We start from the raw sequence: 21,547 nt of genomic DNA, 5'->3' as shown, positions 1-21,547 counted from the left end.
CCCGAGCGCCGGGATGGGAACCGGGATGGGAGCCGGGATGGGAACCGAGACACAAACGGGATGGGAGCCGGGATGGGAGCCGGGATGGGAACCGGGATACACACGGGATGGGAGCCGGGATGGGAGCCGGGATACACACGGGATGGGAACCGGGATGCACACGGGATGGGAACCGGGATGGGAGCCGGGATGGGAACCGAGATGGGAACCGGGATACACACGGGATGGGAACCGGGATGGGAGCTGGGATGGGAACCGGGATGGGAGCTGCGATACACATGGGATGGAACCGGGATGGGAACCGGGATGGGAGCTGGGATGGGAGCTGCGATACACACGGGATGGGAACCAGGATGGGGACTGCGATACACATGGGATGGGAACCGGGATGGGAGCTGCGATACACATGGGATGGGAACCGGGATGGGAGCTGGGATGGGAACCAGGATGGGAGCCGGGATGGGGACCGCGATACACATGGGATGGGAGCCGGGATGCACACGGGATGGGAGACGGGATGCACACGGGATGGGAGCCGGGATGGGGACCACGATACACACGGGATGGGAGCCGGCATGCACACGGGATGGGAGCCGGGATGGGAGCCGGGATAGGGACCGCGATACACACGGGATGGGAGCCGGAATGGGAGCCGGAATGGGAGCTGGGATAGGGACCGCGATACACACGGGATGGGAGCTGGGATGGGAGCCGGGATGGGAACCGGGATACACATGGGATGGGAACCGGGATGGGAACCGGGATGGGGACCGCGATACACACGGGATGGGAACCGGGATGCACACGGGATGGGAGCCGGGATGGGAGCTGGGATGGGAGCCGGGATGGGAACCGGGATACACACGGGATGGGAGCTGGGATGGGAGCTGGGCGGATCCCCCCAGTGCCCCCACGGTCTCTCCAGACCTCCTCAGAAACACCCCGGCCTTCCCGGGGAGCGGGAGCCCCGCCCGGCTGCTCGGGCAGGGGGGACAGGGCAGTTTTATTGATCTCGCTGCTTTCCAGCTCGTGGGTTCTCTTTGGCCCCGCCAGGAACACGGACACGGCTCGCTGTGACGGGGACTGGCTGGCAGCAGGGCTGAGGCGAACGCTGCCTGTGCCGACCCTCTCACCACAACAGGTTCATCACCTCTGCCCCGGACTATGGGCAGAAACCCGCGTTTCTTTGTTATGAAACAAATCGCTTGCCCAGCAAGTTCAACCCCAAAAGCAACTCTAGATGCCACTGAGGTGCTGCAAACAGGAAACATTCATTTGCAGGATATTTTGCAAATCTACATCACTAAAACGAGCACAAATACTACGTGCACAGAGCAAAGACAAAAAGGGGAGTCTCCCCTTCTCTTAAAGCACCCACATTTAACACCAGTACAGTTCTGTCACCTGCACATCACGCCTGACGAGTTATTTGCCACGTGAACTAGGTTTGGAAGAGGGATGTGAAAGTGCTTTTACCTGTCTGTAAAAGTCTGCTTTTACCTGTCCTCCTCCTCTGTGAACCACAGAGATTCCCTTTTGCTCCATTAGTCCCCCTCGGTTACCCCCCCCCGGAGCCTGTCAGCTACGGGCAGTGGGTGCTCCTGGTGTTCTCTGCTGAGCTGCAGCCTGGGACCACTAACAGCTCTCCTTGGGGGGCTGCTTGGGGCCCTGAAGGATCAGTGCTGAGGCAGTCGCCCTCTTCTGATGCCGCCACTTCGCCCGACGGTTTTTAAACCAAACCTAGAAAGTGCAAAACAAGAAAAGGGCTTTTGCATGTTGTGTGTTACTGGGAGGGGGACAGGCAGTGGCCCTCCTGGCCTGTATGGTGTGAGCTGTAAGATACTGTAATATAAAGGCTTGATACAAAATTTAATCAGTCCCTCAACTGCAGTCTTGCTCAGATACATGTGAGGGGCACAAGGGAGTTGGGACATGACAAATTCAGAAGTCACTTAGGTAAGGAATACACACTTGGGTGCAGGGGATGAACAGAGCTGGGCATGTTTGTGTGTGACAGGTGATTCTGGGAGAGAGGGATCGTGTGAGTCTGTGTGACTGGATACCAGTACAAATCAGCCCAGCTGAACTGGTTTATATTCTTCCATTGCTCTCCAAACTTAAACTCTGTTTTGTCAAATGCACAAGGATGGATTTTAAAATGAGGCCCTGGGTCTGCAGCTCCCCAAAAAGGTCAGCAGAATGCCCCAGTCTGTGTTCCTGGGGGCAAGCAGCCCCTCACCAAGTGGCAGAAGCTCACCTCTACCCTCTCCTCCTTCAGGTGAATGCGGTTTGCCAGGTGCTCGCGGGTGACGACGTCCGGGTACTGGTTCTGATGGAAAAGCGTCTCCAGGGCCTGCAGCTGGTCCTCGGTGAAGATGGTGCGGTGCCGGCGTGTCCGGCGCTGGATCTGGTGGAAGGTCTGCAGCTCGCTTGACTTCTCCTGGGGACTCTTACAGACCCTGACTGCCGGGTGGAAGAGCCGCATGGGCCAGGGGAACCGGGCATCTGCGAGGGGACAGGGACAGCAGCAGTGTTAGAGGTGCGGGGCTGAAACACCTGTCATGCTCAAGGCAGCTCAGGCACAAGTTGCGTCCCTGTCACTGTTTGGAAGGAGGCAGCCAGTCACCTGGAGTGGGTGGCAAGCTGAGTGTTCACCGGGCAGGTGGGAGAAGAGTTTAGGGCATGACTCTGGGAGAAGGGTGCAGGAGGGGAGCACTGGTTGGATTTTCTTTGTTCACTTACCAGTTACACTATGGCCAGCTCCAGAAAATAGGTGCAAACTCACAGCCCAACAAAGATCTGTGTTTCACTTCTGACACAAGGGAATTCTGAACTTTCAGGATGCTCTTGAACTGCATTTTTAAGGGTTTGCTACTTTCTTTTTTCCACAGTAATTTTGCTAGACGTTGCCAAAACTTTTTTCCTTAAAGGAAAAGTGAGGTTCCCCAGGGCTAGTGCTGTCAGGAAGCACAGGCACAGCTCTGCACATGGGCAGCATGGCCATGAGGCCCCACGCTCCACAGAGAACTTGCACCCCTAAAGCATCATTCTCTCAAGAGTTTCACACTAAACCAGTAATATCCAGTAAGAATTAGCACCCTTTGCTTTTCAGACCCTGATAGCACTGCAGGTGAAATTGCCCACTCTTAGGAGCCCTGCTGAGAAAAGAGCTCGGTTTGCTGGGCCTGGGGCCCAAGACCACCGTGACCAGATGTCATATTGTCACTTAACACCCAGGTTTTCCCCTGCCCACAGCACTGGCACCAGCCCCTCTGCAAGCCCCACACCTGAATCAAACCCAAACACTCACCCAGCAAAACACTCACCCAGCAAAACACTCACCCAGCAAAACACTCACCCAGCCACCCCGGCAGGTCCTGCAGTGAATGGCCGCTCGTGTGAGAACAGCAGCAGCAGTTGCAGCCTGTCCCTTCCAGCTCTTCCTCCTCTTCCTCCTCCTCCTCCTCCTGCAGGGAGCTGGCTGGGATGGTCTCCAGCTCACACAGCTGCTTGGGTGTGCAGTCCAAGATGCTCCGTAGGTACAGTGGCACCAAGACCCGGGGGCTCTTCTCCACGGGGCTGGAGAGGATGTCCTCAATGCTGAACGGACGTGGCTTCTTCAGGCCTCTCCTGCTGGCGTCAGCATCTGCCCCTGGCTCTGAAGACATCCTGTGCCAGCAGCAGCAGTGGCTGGGGAAACAGGCAGCCCAACTGAGGAGCTTTGCTCTCCGTGCACTGGCTCCGTAGTGGGGTTTTGCTAGGGAAAGGACAGCTTATGTGGCTTTTAAAATGGACTGGCAAAGCCATCCAGAACCGCTGCTTTGTCTTGGCGTTTCAAGTGACTGTCATTCTTGCAGCTGAGTTTTTATTTTATACACACACACTTTTCCTCCTTCTGACCTAGCTGCTTTATGACTGAAGCCACTCTAAATATATATAGAGAGAGATATAATCCCTTTGGAAAGAAAACCGTAAACCCCCCTGCGAATAAAATAAATTCTAACTAATCTTGGCAGCTTTGTGAAGGGTTAGTGTGGATCTAAGATTTAGCTAATCCCACAAAAATGACTGGAGAAGGAAATCTGATTTCTCCATCTCGAGTGTAGATTTGAGGTGGTTATGATCTCCATTGTCCTGCAGCCTCCGATCCAAGGAAGGGGGAGGATAGCTGTTCCCAGCCCGGAAATGGACCAGAGGATTAACTCCTTAAAAGAAGCAAATTATCCCTTTCTCTGGCCAAATGAAAGCTTTCCCATCAAAAGAGAGCTGTCATATCATACAACATGAGAGAAGAGAGAGTTCAGCTTAATAAAAAATCATTTTTAATGACAGCACAGCCTTTGGCTTTGCTAGAACTCTCTGTGAAAGTTGATTTATTTTCTGCTGAAAGCAGAGAAATTGTATTTTTCCTCCTTCCCCTTTCCCCCATCTCTGCTGCCCTAATCACTGGAATAATGCAGATGCTTTGCATGTATCCAACATATTCTTTGTAAGGATTCAAAGCCCTTAATAAATTAGATTACTGGCTGCTTGCAGCAGCTCTGTACCGTAGCTTAGTGGCATGTAACCACCTCCTGTGCAGCTGAGCCGTGCTCTGTGTGGGGAAGGGAGGGGGAGGATTGTTGCTGCTGCTGCCTCCATGTGCTCTCAGTGAGGTCCCACAGCCATCCAGGCAGGAGTGTGGACTCAGTGCCAATGCCAGGCTTTCCCAAAGCCGGTTCAATTCCCAACTCCTGCCCAGCCAGAGAAACTGGGGTGAGGCTATGACCAAGATTCAGGACAGGAAGGGAAGCCTGTCTCTGACAGTCCCAAGGGCTAACAGCAAGGCCTGGCAGCTGTGATCCACAGAAGGAGAGAGAACATCTTGGATCCTGTGTTTTTAACTGAAATGAGTAGCTGAGAATAAAACAGAGAAGGTGTGGTTGAGATCAGGTTGCTTAGCAAAGTTTAAACCCAGGTTCTCTTGCCCTCAGTGCAGTTTAAGCCAAGGTGAGTAGCAAGGCCTCAGGAGCTCACGTGGGGAACACTCTCACACCTGGTGTTTCCCTGCAGGAGAGGAAGATACCAGTCCCACTCATGGTACACCAAGGAGGCACACAGGTGGGTGCTGTGAAACCAGTGCACACCAAAGGTCCTCATGCTGGACCAGCAATGCCTCCAGCATCCTGCAAAACTTAGAGCCAGTCCCCAGGAGAGCCCCCTCTCAGCCCCCTTCTTCCATCCTCATCCCTGCTCGCTGCCTGCCCTTCCTCCCCTGTGGGTCCCTCAGTGCTGGGAAGAGGTGCCCCATAGCTGTTCTACTTGTGACTCACTTAAAGCCAAACCACTGTTTTTCCTCCCATCCCTTTATTCACCTCTCCTTCAGCTGTTCCAATGGTGTAACATGGATCATAACTGAGCTCTGCGAATCTTTACCTGTTTGCTGCAGGTCTGAGACGAAGACACCTTTGTAGCTGCTCAGTCTGGACCTGTTCACTGCTGCCCTGCCAAGGTGTCAGTGTTCCAGAGAGGCACTGGGGATGCCCTAATTCCAGAGATCACTGAAAATGGATCCCAGCCTTTATGCATGTACCCAAAGGCTGACACAAGAGGTGGATGTGGGCCCAGGTTCTGCTCCCTACACTGTGCTGGTCCAGAGGGCCCAGAGGGCCGGTGAGCTGGGATGTGCCATGGGCAAGTGCAGGATCTGACCAGTTCTGTTCTTGGCTGTAATAACCATATGCCTGAAGCGGATTAATTCTCCTTCCCCATCCTTAACAACGGACACCTTTCCCTGGGCATCCTATCCCAGCCCCACCTTCCCACCACACATGCACTTAGCCTATTAGGATCTCTGCTGATTGCTTTCTTTCATTCCTCTCGTACCTTTCACTTCAGAAAATGGACTGGTAATACTTCTTTTATCAAAGAATTATGGGATTTAGGAGCCAGATCGTACAAAGAGACTTTTGATAGCTGCTGGTAATCAAATCCCAATCAGCAGACACTTCTCTGCACCCTGTTACCAGAGAGGAATAAAGGAAAGGGATTTCTGATGTTCTGTTTACTGAGACTCTGGGAGATAGGATCGCTGGGCTATTTCATATTAGAAAAGGAAAGGAAAATAAAACAAGAAAGAAAAAACATGCAGACAAGAGAGGACAATACAGATATAGATAAAAAGAAAAGAAACAGGCTCTTATCATTTTCTTATTGGTTAAGGAGATTCCAAAGCCATTATAGAGGATTAGCAAAAAGGTTAATCTGCTTTAGTTGTTCACTTGTCAAAAGTGAATTTATAGGGTTTGAAAATCCTTCCTATGGTGAAACAAGAAAAAATCCCCCTTTCCCTCCTCTGCCCCTCCCTTCTGCAGGCAGCACAAGAACAGGAACAGGAACACAGGGAACCCTACAATGTGGCAGCACCCTCCTCTGCCTTGCCCTTGCCTGTGTGCTGGCACCTGTGGGAGCTCTGGTTTGGCAGTGCTTGTCCCCACTCCCTATCACTTGCGTGGGGTGGCTGTGATGCTCGGGGAATGGAGGATCATGTCTGAGGGATGTAACCATCCTCCTGCACTCCTCTGCCTTACCTGGAACAATTCCTAGGCTGTTTCACTCATTGATACTGACAGCAGTCAGGGCAAACCTGGTCCCCTGGCTGGATTTGGGCTTCCAGGCTGATTTCTAAAGCAGAACAGAGATAGAGGCTGTTGACAAATGTTGCCAAAAACTACAGGCTGGGGGCTTTCCATCCTCAAGGGAAGTGTTCACCCCTGGATCCACATCTCAGTGTCCTCCTGGCCGCCCAGTGCAGCCACTGGTTCACCCCAGATGTGTTTTCCTGGGCTGCCCATGCCATGACTCCTCCAAGCAGCCGATGCCCTTCAGTCGCTCCAGCCCCGCTGCAAGAAACAACCCAGGGTAAAAACAATCCTTCAAGATCAAAAACAAGAAGCATTTTCTGTGTAGCTGAAATTCAGTGGGATGTGCTAGTCAGGTGTTAAAACTATGTTTCATAAAAAACCAGAAACCGTAAAATCATGGAGTAGTTTGGCTTGAAAGGGAGCTTTAAAGATGATCTTAAAATTGTGCCTAATAAAGTTGTTCAACCCAGTGCCAACTAGCAAAAAGAACTCTAATAAAATCATTTTAATTTGATGATAATTACAATAAATCTGTCTCTCCCCAAAGGCCATTTCATCCCATGGGAAGAGTGGAATCTCTCCACTGGGTACTAGCGTTATTAGTGATACTACTACAATAGTGATGCTGGCTATCAGAGATGCTGTCCATGCGGGAGGGCTGCAGGGTACCACGCAATGAACCACGATGGAACCAGACAACAGCTTGTTATAGGTTAGCAAGCATAGCCCTGGAAGGGATGTCCTTGCTAAGGGGTGCTTACAGCTTCCTCTGGGACCTGATAGAACCTATCAGTGGCCAGTTTGAATATGGACAATTCTTTAAGCCACTTAAAGTTGTGACCGCCTCTGTGATACACACTTAAGAACAGACAAACCCCCAAGCTCTCTCTCGTTCCCGGCGCTGGGACAGGTGGCTGCGGGCCCCGTGTGGGGGCCAGCGGGCCCGGCCAGGCCCTGCTTGGGCCAGGCCGGGCCGAGCCACGGCTCCAGGATGACCCCCCCTAGCAGGGCTGTGGGCAGCCAGAGCGGCTCGGAATTATTATCAAAATTACATTCAACTTCTACCATATTCCACCCGTAGCCATTTCAGTACAATTACAATATAAGTGTCTCACAATCATGCTACTTAACTTATGACTTAATACTTGCTTTGCCCAGTATTCCTCCTAATTAATCTTTATCTCACAGCTCTCATCAATTGCCAGCATTCTCCACCATTTTGTAGCGGGTTGGTGTTTCTGCCTGGCTACAAACCCAACCCGCTACACAGCTTCACCCCGAAGCATTCCAGTTGGCATTTCAGAGATCTTACACCGCCTCGTGCTGTCCAAATCCCCCTGTGCTCGGCAGGCAGCACTCGTTTTTCGGAAGTTCTGGGCTATCTGGCTTTTCACCGGCTACGGGAACAGCTTGGGCCGGTGATGGTTTCTAACCCTGCCCGGCAGCCGGCGGCTCCCGGCCGGGGCTGAAGGAGGGATGGCGGCTCCCGCTCGGCGCTGCGGGCGGTGCTGGGCCGGGGCAGCGCCAGGGGGCGCCGCCGAGCGCCGCAGCGGGCCCGGCTCTGTGGTGCGGCCGCCATGGGCGCCGAGCGGGAGGCGCGGGCCTGCGCCGCCTTCTACGGCACACGGGGCCTCGCCGCCACCGTGCTCTCCTGCCTGCGCTGCCTGCGGCACTTCGCGGGGTAAGAGCGCGGGCCCCTGGGAGGGAGCTCCCGGTGTCCCCCCGGGTGCGAGTGCATCGGGAAAGCCGCGGTGTGCAGCGCCCGGACATCCCCCGGGCGCGGGTCGGGAGGAGGGGAACAAGGGAGGGGGTGTGAGAAGATCGATACCCAGCAAGGGGTTCGAGCCACGCTCACGTGCCCCCCATTCCCTTCCTGCCCGCTCAGCAGCAGCAGGGCTGCAGTTTTCAGGATTTTCGAGCCCTTCTGCCCCCCCCCCCCCCGGGGTTTGCATGTGCTGAGCTTTGAGGATTTCGTGTAACTCTCCCCCGCCACCGTCCCTCCTTCCTCGCTCCAGTGCAATGCTGAGTGCAGTCAGAAGAGAGGAGAACCGCAAGCTGGGGCGCTCCAACCCTAACATCTACCAAGCTGGAGCACCCCTACCCCTATCCAAATCAAGATGGGGCACCCCAATCCCAGATCCCTCTGAGCTGGGGTATTCCCCCACTACAAACTTCACCGAGCCAGGGTGTCCTCACCCCCATCCTTGTCCTGTTCCAGGAGTACTGCCAAGAGATGCAAAGAGAAGCACCTGGAGGAAGCTCTCCAGCTGACGCGGGTGCTGAGCGAGGGTCTGCAGGCGCTGGGTGAGGCAGAGGCACGACCCCTGCTCCGCTGTGTCCTGGCTTTCCAGATGGAGGCAACCAGCAGCTCCAGCTCCTTCCAGAAACTGGAACAGGTCTGTAAGGCAATCAGCTGGGCTGGCTTTGTCCACTCCTGGGACAGCTCTGGAGCTTTCCGGCATCCTTACCAGCAAAGGGGCCCAGAGGTGCTGCAGGCTCTCCCAGTAGCACTTGGCAGCTGGTGTCTCCCAGGGGTCTGGGCAGAGCAGCTGACTTGGGGTGTCTCTTGGCAGATGGTGACCCAGCTGGCAGTGGGGAAGGAAGCCCTGTTGGCCCAGGAGGTAGACAGGCTGCTGGCCAGCCTGGCACCACAGGGAGAGGTGAGAGAACCCCAGCTGTGCAGTGGCACTGGCTTTCAGGGGGACTTGCCTGGAGACCATGTGTGACAGGGACCTGTTGGTTTGGGCTGCTTCCAGTCCACTTCACTTCCCACCATTCTGGGGACTTGCCCTTGGCTGCAGCTGGCAACACGTGGCTGCCTATCACAGCAGCCCTTTGCTCATCTCTGGGGCAGCTTCTGGCACTGGCAGAACCCTCCTGCTGAAGGCACTGAACCCCAGCATGTTGTCACACAGGATGAACTATCCTTCTGTCCCTGCAGGTGCTGTCTCCTGGGGACCTTCAGTCAGGTCAGTCTCTGGTCCGTCCCTTCCAGGGTCTTCTCCCAGCCCACACCACCACAGGACACTTCTTGCGAACCCAAACTGGGTCCTTTGTGCTCATGGGAGGGGTAGCGGGGGTCAGCCAGATCCGTGTAATCTCTACAGAGGTCCCAGCAGCATCCAGTGCTCTGCCCACCCACAGCTGGAAACCAGACAAGCCAAAGCATCCCCTGCATCGCAGCTCCATTCTTACCTCACGTACCAACAGCGCAGCCCTTGGCTGAACCGGGATCAGGGCTGGCTGCAGGAGGGCTGAGGGCTGATGCTGTCCCTTTGCCTGCAGTGTCCATGTTCCTGGAGGAGAGCAGCCTGGGCCGGCAGCACTGGCGGCAGAACCTGGCCCCGCTGCTGCAGCGCCTGGCCACCACCCTGTGCTGGGTGCTGCAGGGCCAGCCCACACCCGGCAGCACGTGGGGCTACCTGGTCATCAAGGTAAGAGCCAGACTGGGGAGCAGGGGAATCAGTACCTGCAAGGACTGGCCGGGCACTGGCAGCAATGTCCAGAGGGATGTAACGCATCAAGCTGCTTTGAATGGCCGTTCCTGGGGCATTGCTGCTTTTTCAGAGGTGAGAAATACTGATCATCCCTGTGGCACTTCCTGCTCTTCCAGGCCTGCCTCCAGGTCTTCCAGGCCCTGCCAAAGGATGTAGCCCCCCTGGTGTGGTGCACGTCAGGGAAGAGTGAGACCCTGCAGAGCCTCTTGGGACTGCTGCTGGTGGTGGTTTGGGGGAAGGTGCGTACAGCCCTTGGAGGGATAGAGCTGCCTGTCCCATGGAGCAGAGCAGTGCTGTCCTTCCCAGGTGCTTTCCCCGTTCCCCTCCCCAAGCCAAGCCTGCAGAGACAGCCCAGTGTCTGGTATGTCTGAGAGACCCCATGTAGCTGCTTGCAGGGGCAGTTAAATGGGGTTGAGGTTTAAGTGGTGTTTTGAGTTGTGCATTTGCCTCCCTGCGAGTCCAGGCCCTGAACAAGGACACGAGGCTGCTGGCGGGCACAGCCCTGAGCATGTTGGTGAACACGGCCCCCCAGCCCCAGCATGGGGCCAGTGCTGTGCTGACCCTGTTCCAGCTCCCCAGCCAAGGTGCGTGCTCCATCCTGAGCTGGGGACGGCCTCTGGCAAAGGGTGACAGGTGTGTTTGGGTGTGAGGGGACAGAGGCTGGTGCCAAGCTGGACTTGGCTGCTGTGTCTGTCTCTTGGGGTCTGGGATCTCCAGCTGTCTCCGGCCACCTCCCATGGACGCTCTGGAATGAGCCATGGCAGTTGCTCCCAGAGCAGCATTTGGGTTTGCCACCTTCCTTCCGTCCAGTGCAGCCATTTCCCAGCAGGCACTGGGGAGCTGAAGTTTGGGGAGCTTGTGGTGGAAGTGCCCCCTGTCCTGGAACCAGATGGGCTGGAGAAGCTGGTGCTCACCAGAGGTTTGCTGACGTGCTGCAAGATGGACATCCTCAGCTGCCAGCTGGAGGGCTTCCCCCACAAGGTAGGAGAACTCAAACCTAGCAGACAGAGCTTGAGGGAGCCCTTGGAGAGGGCCGGCAGCCACCCGTGGTGCCTGCGGATCCTTGGGGGATGAAGTCAGGCTGCACCCCTCCACACCAGCAGCTCCATGCATCCTGCTGAGCACAGTTAGCCAGGAGCCTGCTTTTTCCAAAGACACCCAAGCAGGGATTTCTCTCTCCTGGGGGCCTGGGAAACAAAGTGGTGCCAAGAGCCCCTACACAAGCAAAGCAGTCTTCACCCTGTGCTCCCAGAGCATGAACCCAGGGCTGCCTGTTCAGGGCACAGCCTCAGCTCTGCCCACTTCTAGCCTCTCCCAAGTCTTCACGAGCTGAGGACTTCCAGGCAGGGAGCAGAGGTGAGCTCTGTAAGAGCGGGAGAACCAGGCAGCACTCTCCTTGCCTGTCTCATGGCAGGGTTTTCTCACCCTGGAAATCCCATGCCTGCCCGCTCCCTGAGCTGCTGTGCTCCTGCAGGCCTGCCTGCTGCTGGACGTGGTCTTTCCTGCTGTGTGTGCCCTGACCAGGGAGCAGAACAACTGCCACTACTACTGCTTCCAAGGTAGGAGATGGTGACCCTGCCATGGTGGGGAGGTTTGAAAGGTTCACTGTGCTCATGATGCACGGAGCCCCTGTGTGCTTCATCTTCTCCCAGGGAAGGTGCTTTTCTGGGTCTTGGTAGCTGGTTTGGAAACTGCTGTTAATTTCTGCTCCAGCCCAATGGACACTAACCCTTTTGGGGTCTTGTGTACCTGATGGGGGAACTGCTTCCCCTGCACACAGGGTCCCTAAGCCCACAGCCTGTGCTGGCTCTGCTGTAGGCAAGTCTGGGGCGAGGGCTGCAGCAGAACGCTCTGTTTTGGCAGCCTGTGCACTGTGGCTGCAGCGCCTGCGGGAGGGCCTGGCTGCTCTCTGGCACCAGACGGGGACCCGCATCCTGGCCCAGGACAGTGAGCTCCTCCAGGAGGTGACCCACCTCCTGTGGAACAATGCAGAGACCCCGGTAAGGACACGATGCCAAAGGGCCATAATGTGGCAGCCAGGAACAGCTTCACCTGGCTCGGCTGCTGTCCCCAGCCCATAGCACACCCCTGCCTGTTTCAGCTCCATCAGCTAAACACGCTCCCTTGCCTGCAGCTGCCAGGGCAGGGGCAGCCACACTGCTGAGGTCATGGCATTTGTCACACACAGGCTCTAAAGGGCCACGTCCCAGTGCTTCACCTGCCATGGGACAAGAAGACATGAGAGGGAGCCCACCCTAAGCCCCGTTTGCTATCCTCCCACAGGTGGAAGGGGTGTCTGAGTTCATCCACAGCTCCTTCCGATTGCTCCTGGAGATCTACCACCTTGAGTGCCAGCACTTCCAGGACCAGGAGACACCCCTCTATCAACAGATGCTGCAGAGGGTGATTTCAATGCCGTGGCAGATTAAAGCAAGATACGTGCCCCTGTGTGCCATCGTCCCCTACATGGGCAGCCAGCAGGTAGGGAAGGCAGGGGTATGGGGAGTCTTGGTCTCAGTGGCTCTGCTGCTGAGGTGGCACAGCCTCTGTCCACTGCCTGTCACCTTCTACCCAGCTCAGCTGTGTGGGCAGGCAGCCTTCCCACCCAGAGGGGCTGTTTTAGCATCACCCAGGGGGATAGCATCCCTGGAGTAGTGAGCTACAGCAGTTCATCCCTGGGGGGTGCCAGTGGGAAGGGAAACTTTGCCTGTCAGTGCCCACCAAAAGCTGGCCAAAAGCAGGTTGAGGTACCAGAGATACTCAGTGCCAGGGGTGCCTGCAGTGTGGCCTGTACCCATCTGTCCTTCCCCCAAATGCATCTTTCAGCCCAACAGGGAGATGAGGGTCACTTGCCTTTCTCCCAGGTGCTGGACGCCTACCCGGACCTGCCACAGCACCTCCTGAGCTGCCTCTCCACCAACCACCTGTGTCCTGCTGCGGCCGAGGTCTACAAGGTCCTGGTGCGGCAGCAGTGCAGTGAGTGGCGGGATGGGCAGCAGGGCACAGAGGTGGCCTTGGCGGAGCAGTGGGCACTGTGCTGGCTCCCCCTGCTCTCCCAGGCCCTCCGCTCCCCCCTGCCCATCCTGCAGAGCAACGCTGCCAACCACCTCCTGGCCTGGACCCTGCGGCAGCTCCCGGCCACCCAGGCACCGCTGGCTGCCCAGTTTGGTGGCGAGGACACGACGTCACTCCGGGCTTGGGTGTCACTGCTGAAGGCACAGAAGAGCATGGCAGGGGCCCTGCCGCTGGGGGATGAGGCGCTGCAGCGGCTCTCCCGCTGCCTGGGCACCCGCGAGGAGGGCGTTCGGCTGGCAGCGCTGAGTCTGCTCTGCTGCAGCCCCAACACCAACCAGCCCCTCTCGGGCACCGAGGTGCGGCTGCTGCAGGAGTTCCTGCCCCTCAACCTCAACTGCGACTCCTCCTCGTTCCGGCAGCTGCTGCAGGCAGCGATGAGGAAGGCGCTGGTCCGGCTGCGGGACAGCTCACTGGCCCAGCTGCGGGGGAAGGCACCGCGAGGCACCGGGCAGGGCGAGGGAGCTGGGCAGCTCGCCCAGGCAGTAGGTGAGGCGGCCACCCAACACCTCCACCACAGCCCTGGGAGACTGACATGTGCCCAGCATCCCTCGCTGCTGTGCTTTCTGCCCACAGGTTTTGTGGAATGGCTGCTGCAGCTCAGCATTGCCTCACTCAGCCCAGGCTCCAACTACCAGAGGAAGAAGACGGCTCTGCTCCTCCTGGTCGCTGTTTTGGAGACCTGCACAGACACCTGGAGCCCCGACAGGAAGAAAGGCCAGCCCCCACGTGAGTACAGGCAAGGTGCCTGGAGTATCACCCTCAGCTGTGGGGATACTCCCAGCCAATCCCATCCCACCGCCCCGTGTCCCCGTCACAGGGACCATGGCCACACTGCTGAGCTACGCCAGGCAGAGCGGCTGCTGGGACTTCTTCTCCCAGCCCAATTTGTTGGTGCTGCTGAGCTGCCTGCAGGACAGCACTAACGAGGTGAGCCTCCTAAAACCAAGGGGAGGTCATAAAGATGCCTGCCTTGGCCTCAAGCAGGCTCAGAGGGGAAACCCACCATGCTTCCCATTTTCCTATGTCCCACTTTTCCCCATGTCTTCTCTGTCCTGGCAGATCAGAGACTTGGCCTCAGAGCTGCTTGTCCGCTACTTCCCCGCCACATTCCCCGAGCCCATTGCCCTGGCTCTCTTTCAGCTGGCCCAGGACACCCTGGGCAGCCCCCGAGTGCAGGAGGCTGAAGCTGGAGCTGTGCTGATGAAGACCATCCTGCAGAAGTATGAGCTCCTGGCAGCCCCCAACTTCTCCCTGTGGTGGCACAGGACCCCCCAAGAGCGTGTTGGCAGCACTGGTGCCTCACCAGTCTGGGTTTGCAATAGCCTTGCAGTGGGAAGCTGGGGAGGGTTGAGGTACAGGAGTCTGCACCGGGGAGGAAGGCGCCGCATAGCACAAGATGGGCAGGAATTCCCTGGTACTCACAGCAGGATCTGCCTGTTGCCCCAGGTCAGACAGTGGCATCATGAAGAGCCTGTCCCTGGAGGCTGAGGCAGCCCTGACACTGCCCAGCCGAGGGCTGTGCTTTGCCCAGCACCTTCTCCACGTGCTGCAAGCCCAGTACAAGGTGGCGTGCCAGGACCTGCTGCGGGCAGCAGCCACCGCACCGATGCACGGTATGGCCCCGGCAGGGCAGGACAGGGCAGGGAGCAGCTCCTGCAGCAGCTCCCTGGGAACTGGAGCAGGCCAGAATCATGGCAGAACTCAGGCCCAGCTCGTTGCTGGTGCCACAACCTTGCCTCAGTTTCCCTGTTTTGCCACTCCCTCTGCCTTGCACACCCCTCACCCAGGGCCCTGTTCACTCCCCTGCCCCTGAGCCATGTCAGCCACGGGCTCAGGCAGGAGAGGCAGGGCTGTGCTGACCCCGCAATGAGCAGAGGTGGGTGTTCTGCAGGAGCCATCGCAGCCCTGCGCAGGTGTCTGCTCCAGGTGCCGGACGTGGCTGTCTCCATGCAGGCTGCAGAGTTGGTGCCGAGCTGGCAGGAGCTCCTCACCCGCCTCGTAACCACAGTGAGAGACATCACCTCCTTCCTCCTGGGTGCTCTGCAGAGCCAGCAGGGCCCTGGTGCTGATGAGCAAGGTGAGTGTGTCCCCATGGGGGCAGAACCATCCCTGGGAACCACTGACAACTCCATCACAGCCATTCCTGGCCCAGCAGCCCTCCAGCCCAAGGGGAATGCACTTGTATTCCGTAGAATTCCCCACAGCAGGGGACCGTGGTGGGGCTGGGCCTGGCTTTGGGTCCCTTTCTCAACTCCATGGGAGAACAGCAGCACTAGAGGCAAAAGCCTTCCAGAAGCAGTGAGGCACCTGCCAGATGAAAACGACTGGGAGAGGAGGGGCTGGCAGAGCCTTTACAGCAATGGCTTGGAAAGAGCAGTGGGCAAAGTACAGCTGCAGTCCTGAGTGGGGCATGTGGCAGGGCAGGAGCCATTGCCATTTGTGTGCATTCTGACAGGGGACTGCAGGTCCTCCCAAACCCCAGCAGCATCCCCCTCCCACTGCCCTACACCACCCTGCTCAGACCAGGCTTTTCCTTTTGCAGCTGCTGCCCCATCCTTTGCAGAGATGGGGAATGCCATTGGCTCCCTCATCATGCTGGGGAAGGGCCGGGGGCAAGAGGAAGAGGAGGGGGACTCAATCCTGCTGTCAGAGGAGCACAGCCTGATCCTGACTTGCTGCTGGGTGTCAGTGAAGGTGGGGACCCCTCTTCATGGCATTGGGAGAGGGGCAGCCCAGCATGGCACCCATCGTCCAGCCCACCCCAGCTGCTGCTTCACCTCCCTCTGTGGCATTCATCCACACTGGGGATGAACACGGGAGAATTTCTGTCCTTATCTCAGTGCTCTCACACATGTCCTCACCCCATTCCAGGAAGGATGAAACCACCAGCCTCCCCAAAAGCAGCCCCCTCCCTGCCTGCCCTTATGCTTCTTCCCAGACACTGACAGTCCCCTGCTGTGGCAGAGCCAGGCTACCTGGCTTGCAGCCCTGCTGCTATCCATCCCAGGTTCTCCTCCTCCCTGCCAGTCTTGCTGACCTTCCTCTTCTTCCCAGGAGATTGGGCTGCTCCTGGGGGGCCTGGCCGAGCTGCTGCTATCCCCAGCACTGCCTGCTGAACTGGGGCCCCTCCTGCTGCTCCCCACCCTGCAGATGGCCACCAGGGTGTTCCAGGAAATCCTGCTGCGGTGCCGGCACTGGGTAAGAGCGTATCTGAGCCCTTACCCATCCCTCCAGCCCTGTCCCTGCCCTGGCATACTGGGGTGGAGGGAGGGAGAGTGCAGTGGGGCAGGGTCTGCTCTGGGGCAGGACGTGGGGATGGCTGGAAGCACCTTGGCTGGGATCCCAGTGCCAGACCCCATCACATCCCCACACCATTATGTCTTCTCACTTGCTCTTCCCCTTTGCAAAGAGTTTCCTGGGGCCATGGGGGGGCTGGTGGGTGCAGCCTTTGGGGTGTGGGGGCCTGACCCTGCTCTGCCCCAGGGAGCAGTGGAGGGCTGCAGCATGGGCTTCACCAAATTCTGTGCTGCTCTGCTGAACCACCCGGATCCGGAGCTGCAGGCCATCCCACGGGCTGTGCTGGAGCAGGTACAGTACTCATTGTGCCCCTTGTTTCCCGTGTGCCCCAGGGAACACTAGGGTCGTTTCTCAGTGTCCCCTCTCCCTGGGGCAAGCACCCTCCTGGCAGCTGAGGTGCTGGTGCCCTCCTTGCAGGGCAGCTGCAGGTTCCAGGTGACAGGTGTCCGGCCACAGCTCGGGTGGGTTTTGTTCCTCTGTCAGGGCTTGGAGGCGCTGAGCGGGCCCCGGAGCAGCTCGGTCACGCGCCGTGCTGCCGGCTTCCCCATGCTCTTCCTCTGCATCGTCAGCGGGGAGGCCCCAGCGCAGGCACGGCCGCTGCTGACCCGCTGCATCCAGACACTGCTGACCTTGGCCACCACGGCACTGCCACAGGACTGGGACCAGACCCTCGACCTCCCACAGGTGAGTGTGGCACTCCTGGCTGCTGGAGCCCCTTTGGGAAGAGGGTAATATGTGCTGGGTCCCCTGAAGGGAGCTGTGCCAGGTACCCAGCGTGAGACCGTAAGAACTCAGATGAGCAAAAACCCAGAGCCCTGGTCATGCTGTCCAGCCCGGCAGCCTGGGAGCTGACGGCCTCTTGGATCTCCTGTCTTTTCCCACGCTCTTCCCCTCACATGGTAGCATGAGCCCCCTCCCGGCATGGTGCCGCTGAGCGCCGTGTGCTCTCCCCAGGTGTGTGCCCTCCACGTGCTGCAGACGCTGGTCCGCGGGGCGGGGCTGGGCGGGGCCGTGCTGTGCCATGCCACACCCATGATGGCCCTGGCGCTGCGGGGCCTGGGCTCGCCGTGCTGGGCCATGAGGAACGCGGCCATCCAGCTCTTCAGTGAGTACTGACAGAGAGATCCCACAGCGCTCAGGGTTCGGAGCTTGTCTGGGGTGAAGCGCAGAGGGTTGGCAGGGTTGGGTGGGACCTGACGCTGCCTCCTCTGTCCCTGCAGGTGCCCTCACGTCCCGGCTGCTGGGACAGCCATGGAGCCACAGGGATGGCTGCCCATCAGAGGGTCTGAGCCTGCATGCCTTCCTCGGGCAGCATCCAAAGTTGGGCGCTGTGCTGCTTGGAGAGCTCAGAGTGGCCACAGCACCCACATCGGGGGGGCCTCGCCTGCACCCTGCACTCCACGCCATCCTCACCCTCCTGGCCCAGCTGCAGCCTGGTGCTGACAGTCCCAGCAGGTAAGGGGCAGTGTGGATGCTGTGCCTCAGCCAAGGGCTTCTGCAGTGGGAAGGACTCCCGTGGTGCCAAGGCTGGCCCCGGCTCCTGCGAGATTTTACTCCAGCCAGAACATCATCACGTGGTGCCTTTTTTGCTCCACAGCCCCTCTGCTCCCTTCCTGGGGCCACTGCTGGGGCTGGCGGAGAGCCCCATCTACGCTGTACGAGCAATGGCTGCCAAGGCTCTGGTGCCCGCTGTGCCCCCACCCCAGCGCCACGGGCTCCTCCTGCAGCTGGCCCAGCAGCTCCCTGCAGCACCCGGACAGACCCGCTCGCACAACGCTGTCCACGGGCACCTGCTGCAGATGCGGGCGCTGCTGGCCTCTGCCACGGGCACCGGGGGGTGAGTGCTGCCCTGCTGTCTCCCCAGCTGGGGTCACTCTGTGCCAAATGCAGCCTTTTGGCCACAGAAGGGTGCCCAGCCTGGAGCTGTGCCCCATGGTAAGGCTGTGTCTCCATGCAGGCTGTCAGCCAAGGCGCTGTGCCCCGTGGCTCTGCAGCTGGAGGCGCGGGGATGGCTGCTCACCCCTGCCCAGCGCTGTCCCCTCGTCCGTGCCGCCTTCCTCCAGGTCCTCACCCTCCTGCCCACATCCTTCAGCCCTGGCTTCACCCAGTACATCCATGACACCATCAGTGCTGAGCTGGGCAGCCTCCTGCAGGGGGGAAGGTCAGGCTGCACCGAGCCACAGGTACCGCTTCCTGCCAGGGAATCATGGCCACGCCTGACTGGCAGTGAGCCTGGGCAGGGACAGGGGGATTCATCGCTCCAGGCTGAGCACTGGAAGGGGAATCTTGGTTTTTTCCTGCAGGTGGGTTCAGCCACCCTCCACCAAACTATGGCTCACTTCATGTGCAGCGAGGCAGCCCGGCTGGCAGACAGCGAGCGGATTGCTGCTGTCTGCTCACTTCTACAGCAGCCCAACCCCGACATCCAGCTTGCCATCCTGAGCTGGGTGATCACTGGGGAGGGAGGAACGTGCAAGGAGGTGGAGAGTGCTCTTGGGCTGACATTGCTGGTATGACAGCACAAAAGTCACCAAGTAAAGCAGGGGGCCCCAATGCACCACACAGATGGGACCCCTGAGATCCCATTGCTGAGAAGCTTGGTGCTCCCTAGGCTGAGGGTGTACCGGTCCTGCAGTGCTGGGACCACTAACCACTAACATGTACCTTCTTTCCCATTGTCAACTAGGAGAGCTTGCGGTCAGTGCTGCAAGAGAGAAGGGACAAAGAGTTCCTGAGATTGTACCTTGAGGCTTTGCTGCATCTTTACAGAGATCCCTCATCATGGTCCCAGGAAGCTTCCAGTAAGCTTCAGGGCTCCTCAGCATCCTGCCTGGAGATGCTGCTGCACGTGGTGGAGGCTGAGTGTCCTGGGCCTGATCTCCTCTTCCAGGCACTGTGTGCTGCCAGCCTGCTGCTCGCCCACCGGTAGGTCCCTGCTGCTGCCAGGGAGCTGCCCAACTCTTCCAGCAGATTCATCCTTAGTCCATGCTAGAAACAGCCATGACTTCTCTCCCATGAATCACAGCATTGCGCCTGACTCCTGCAATCTCAGGGCAGCCGGTGGCTTTTGGTCCCCTGGATGGAGCAGAAAGGTGTGCTTGAATTCCCTCTCCTTCCCTGGCCTCTGGCAGGTTTGGGGACGAGGACGGCGCGCTGGTGGAGCGCTGGTGTGCGGCGCTGGAGGAGTGCAGCCGGTCCACTTGGTCCGAGGTGCTGCGGCTGGCAGCCGCCCGCTCCCTGCAGATGGCGGGGGCTGGCGTGGTGCGGCGATCCCTGTCCTGTCCCTCGCTCGTCCCTGTGGCTCTGCGGTAGGTCACTGAGCCCATCCCTGGGGGTGGCTGTGCTTGCAGCCAGTTTCCAGCAGCACTGCTCCCTGCAGCCCCAGCCCCAGCCTGCTGGAGGTTAATGTCCCCTGCAAAAACTCAAGGGTATTGAAGAAAACCCCACTCATTCAAAAATCACTGGCACTCAAGAGCTCACAGTCTACAAAAAATTATGTGGGTGGCATTTTAATACAAGCAGCCAGTCCCTTATGAGCAGCAGATGGCATTGCTGGGTCCTTCAATCCTCAGCACAGCCCCTACCCTCCCAAGCTCCAAGATTTTGGGTGGTGGCTGTGTCTTTCACATTCCAGGAGAAAAGTCCCTCAGAGAAGGATTCCTCTGAAGTCCCATCCTTCCCTCCTCTCCAAGCAGGCTGGGATGCTCTGGGGCGTGCAGTATGCTTCCCTTCCCTTCTCTTCCCTTCCCTCAGGCTGATAAACATGGCCATTCAGCTTCTGCAAGATGAGGAGCGGGAGGTCCGGCATGAGGCCTCAGGTTTCGCCAGCCTCCTGCGGCAGAGCCCAGGGGAGCCTCTCCGAGATGGCTGCATCTTTGTGCAGGACAATGTGGGGCTCCAGAGCCTCCTGCAGCTCCTTCTGGGAGAGTTTGGGGAGCACCCTGAGACCTTCAACTCACTACTTCAGCACATCCCCATCTTAGATCTCAGGAGCGTTGTGGAGGAGCTGGAGGCTAACAAGTGAGTTGCTGGACTTGTGGACTGGCATGAGGGAGTGTGGGGTACCACGGGACCAGCCCTTGGCTTCACTCACACCTTGGCTTTCCCCCCAGAGCTGCCAGCCTGTACAAGGAGGATGAACCCAATGTTTTTGCAGAGCCCGCTGTCCTGGCACAGCAGCTGCTCCCTGTCCTTGTGCAGCTCCTGGAGAAGGCTCCTGCTGGCAGTCCCCTCCATGCCTCAGCTCTGCACTGGCTAGAGGCCACAGGCCCCAGTGTGCTGAGGGACCTGCAGTACTGTAAACACTGCTGGAGCCAAGGTATGGTGAGCGTGGAGTCCCTGGGACAAGCAAAGTGTCCTTGTGCCCCAGGCCAGCTCTGCCCAGGGGGACCCTGCCACACTCACAGCTCCTTCACCCCCTCTCTCCACAGGGACCGCTGTCCACTGGGGGATGAAGGCGCTGGGCTGTGCCAAACTCCACACAGCCCTGGCTGTGCTGCTGGTGAGAGCCCGGCTGATGGCACAGGTGCTGCAGGTGCTGGGGGAAGGTGCCATGGCCATGCCAGGGCTGGGCTATGGCACCCAGGAGTTGGAGCAGGAGCTGCAGCTGGTACAGGGGCTGCTGGTGCAGCACGGGCTGGCCCCTGTGCCAAATCAGGACTGCACCAGGAGAGCTGGGACCACCCACGGAGACTGACAGCTCCAGGCATGCAGAAGTGTGACACGAAATCCTGCAGCTGTGTCCCTCCATTTGCTGGATGCTCGCTCTGACCAGCAGCCAGGCCTGCAGGTTTGGTGGTGTAACTCAGGGGAACCCCACTCGCAGTGTGAGACACACTCACTTTGTTTCTAACTCTCCAGTTGAGGGCTCCAGTGCAGTATTGCCTTGGCCCATGTCCATGGCTTCCTTGTCCTCACTTCTGGCTGGCAGGAGACCTGTGCCCCAGAGCTCTCACACCCCCTCATGCTCAACTCCCACCACCTGTTTTTTTAACCAGCACTTTGGTCCTTGGCTGACCTGGGCTTTTATCCCAAATAAAGAGGCCAAGAACATTG

General features: G+C 58.4%; 2 protein-coding genes and 1 long non-coding RNA gene across 5 annotated transcripts; 2 read left to right on the top strand and 1 right to left on the bottom strand.

Annotated features, from left to right (window-relative positions):
• Positions 1 to 1,252: 1,252 nt before the first annotated feature.
• GSC2 (goosecoid homeobox 2) lies at positions 1,253 to 8,129 on the bottom strand. Its single transcript, XM_039561382.1, has 5 exons — positions 7,936 to 8,129; positions 6,570 to 6,881; positions 3,359 to 3,690; positions 2,258 to 2,505; positions 1,253 to 1,740 (listed from the first exon to the last, which is right to left on the bottom strand). Exons 3-5 carry the CDS (start codon positions 3,666 to 3,668, stop codon positions 1,636 to 1,638), a joined length of 663 nt encoding a protein of 220 aa, XP_039417316.1. The 5' UTR covers positions 3,669 to 3,690; positions 6,570 to 6,881; positions 7,936 to 8,129; the 3' UTR covers positions 1,253 to 1,635.
• Positions 1,731 to 3,550, top strand: LOC109144411. 2 transcript variants are annotated; one of them, XR_005603208.1, is made up of 3 exons: positions 1,731 to 2,190; positions 2,279 to 2,539; positions 3,474 to 3,550. It is a non-coding gene; the product is annotated as an uncharacterized LOC109144411 (long non-coding RNA). The 2 variants fall into 2 exon arrangements; XR_005603207.1 differs by lacking the exon at positions 3,474 to 3,550 and adding an exon at positions 3,375 to 3,454.
• Positions 8,130 to 8,183: 54 nt separating the features above from the next.
• On the top strand, positions 8,184 to 21,546 carry LOC104688777 (thyroid adenoma-associated protein homolog). 2 transcript variants are annotated; one of them, XM_039561048.1, is made up of 30 exons: positions 8,184 to 8,304; positions 8,842 to 9,019; positions 9,197 to 9,283; positions 9,565 to 9,592; positions 9,909 to 10,057; positions 10,237 to 10,359; positions 10,584 to 10,704; positions 10,947 to 11,101; positions 11,595 to 11,679; positions 11,984 to 12,120; positions 12,404 to 12,601; positions 12,985 to 13,681; positions 13,769 to 13,921; positions 14,013 to 14,415; positions 14,642 to 14,808; positions 15,087 to 15,272; positions 15,738 to 15,889; positions 16,250 to 16,393; positions 16,679 to 16,783; positions 16,976 to 17,176; positions 17,447 to 17,597; positions 17,713 to 17,947; positions 18,090 to 18,329; positions 18,450 to 18,675; positions 18,796 to 19,002; positions 19,179 to 19,417; positions 19,624 to 19,800; positions 20,246 to 20,512; positions 20,605 to 20,810; positions 20,923 to 21,546. In XM_039561048.1, exons 1-30 carry the CDS (start codon positions 8,201 to 8,203, stop codon positions 21,186 to 21,188), a joined length of 5,787 nt encoding a protein of 1,928 aa, XP_039416982.1. In that variant the 5' UTR covers positions 8,184 to 8,200; the 3' UTR covers positions 21,189 to 21,546. The 2 variants fall into 2 exon arrangements, with proteins under 2 accessions (XP_039416982.1, XP_039416983.1); XM_039561049.1 differs by lacking the exons at positions 8,184 to 8,304; positions 8,842 to 9,019; positions 9,197 to 9,283; positions 9,565 to 9,592; positions 9,909 to 10,057 and having other exon boundaries at positions 10,303 to 10,481; positions 14,013 to 14,122; positions 14,255 to 14,415; positions 16,910 to 17,176.
• The last annotated feature ends 1 nt before the right edge of the window (position 21,547 follows it).

The sequence above is a fragment of the Corvus cornix genome, chromosome 15 (assembly GCF_000738735.6).
Source record: "Corvus cornix cornix isolate S_Up_H32 chromosome 15, ASM73873v5, whole genome shotgun sequence".
NCBI lineage: Eukaryota > Metazoa > Chordata > Aves > Passeriformes > Corvidae > Corvus > Corvus cornix.
Note: the sequence above shows the minus strand (reverse complement) of the source record. Positions and strands in the feature narration are given on the sequence as shown.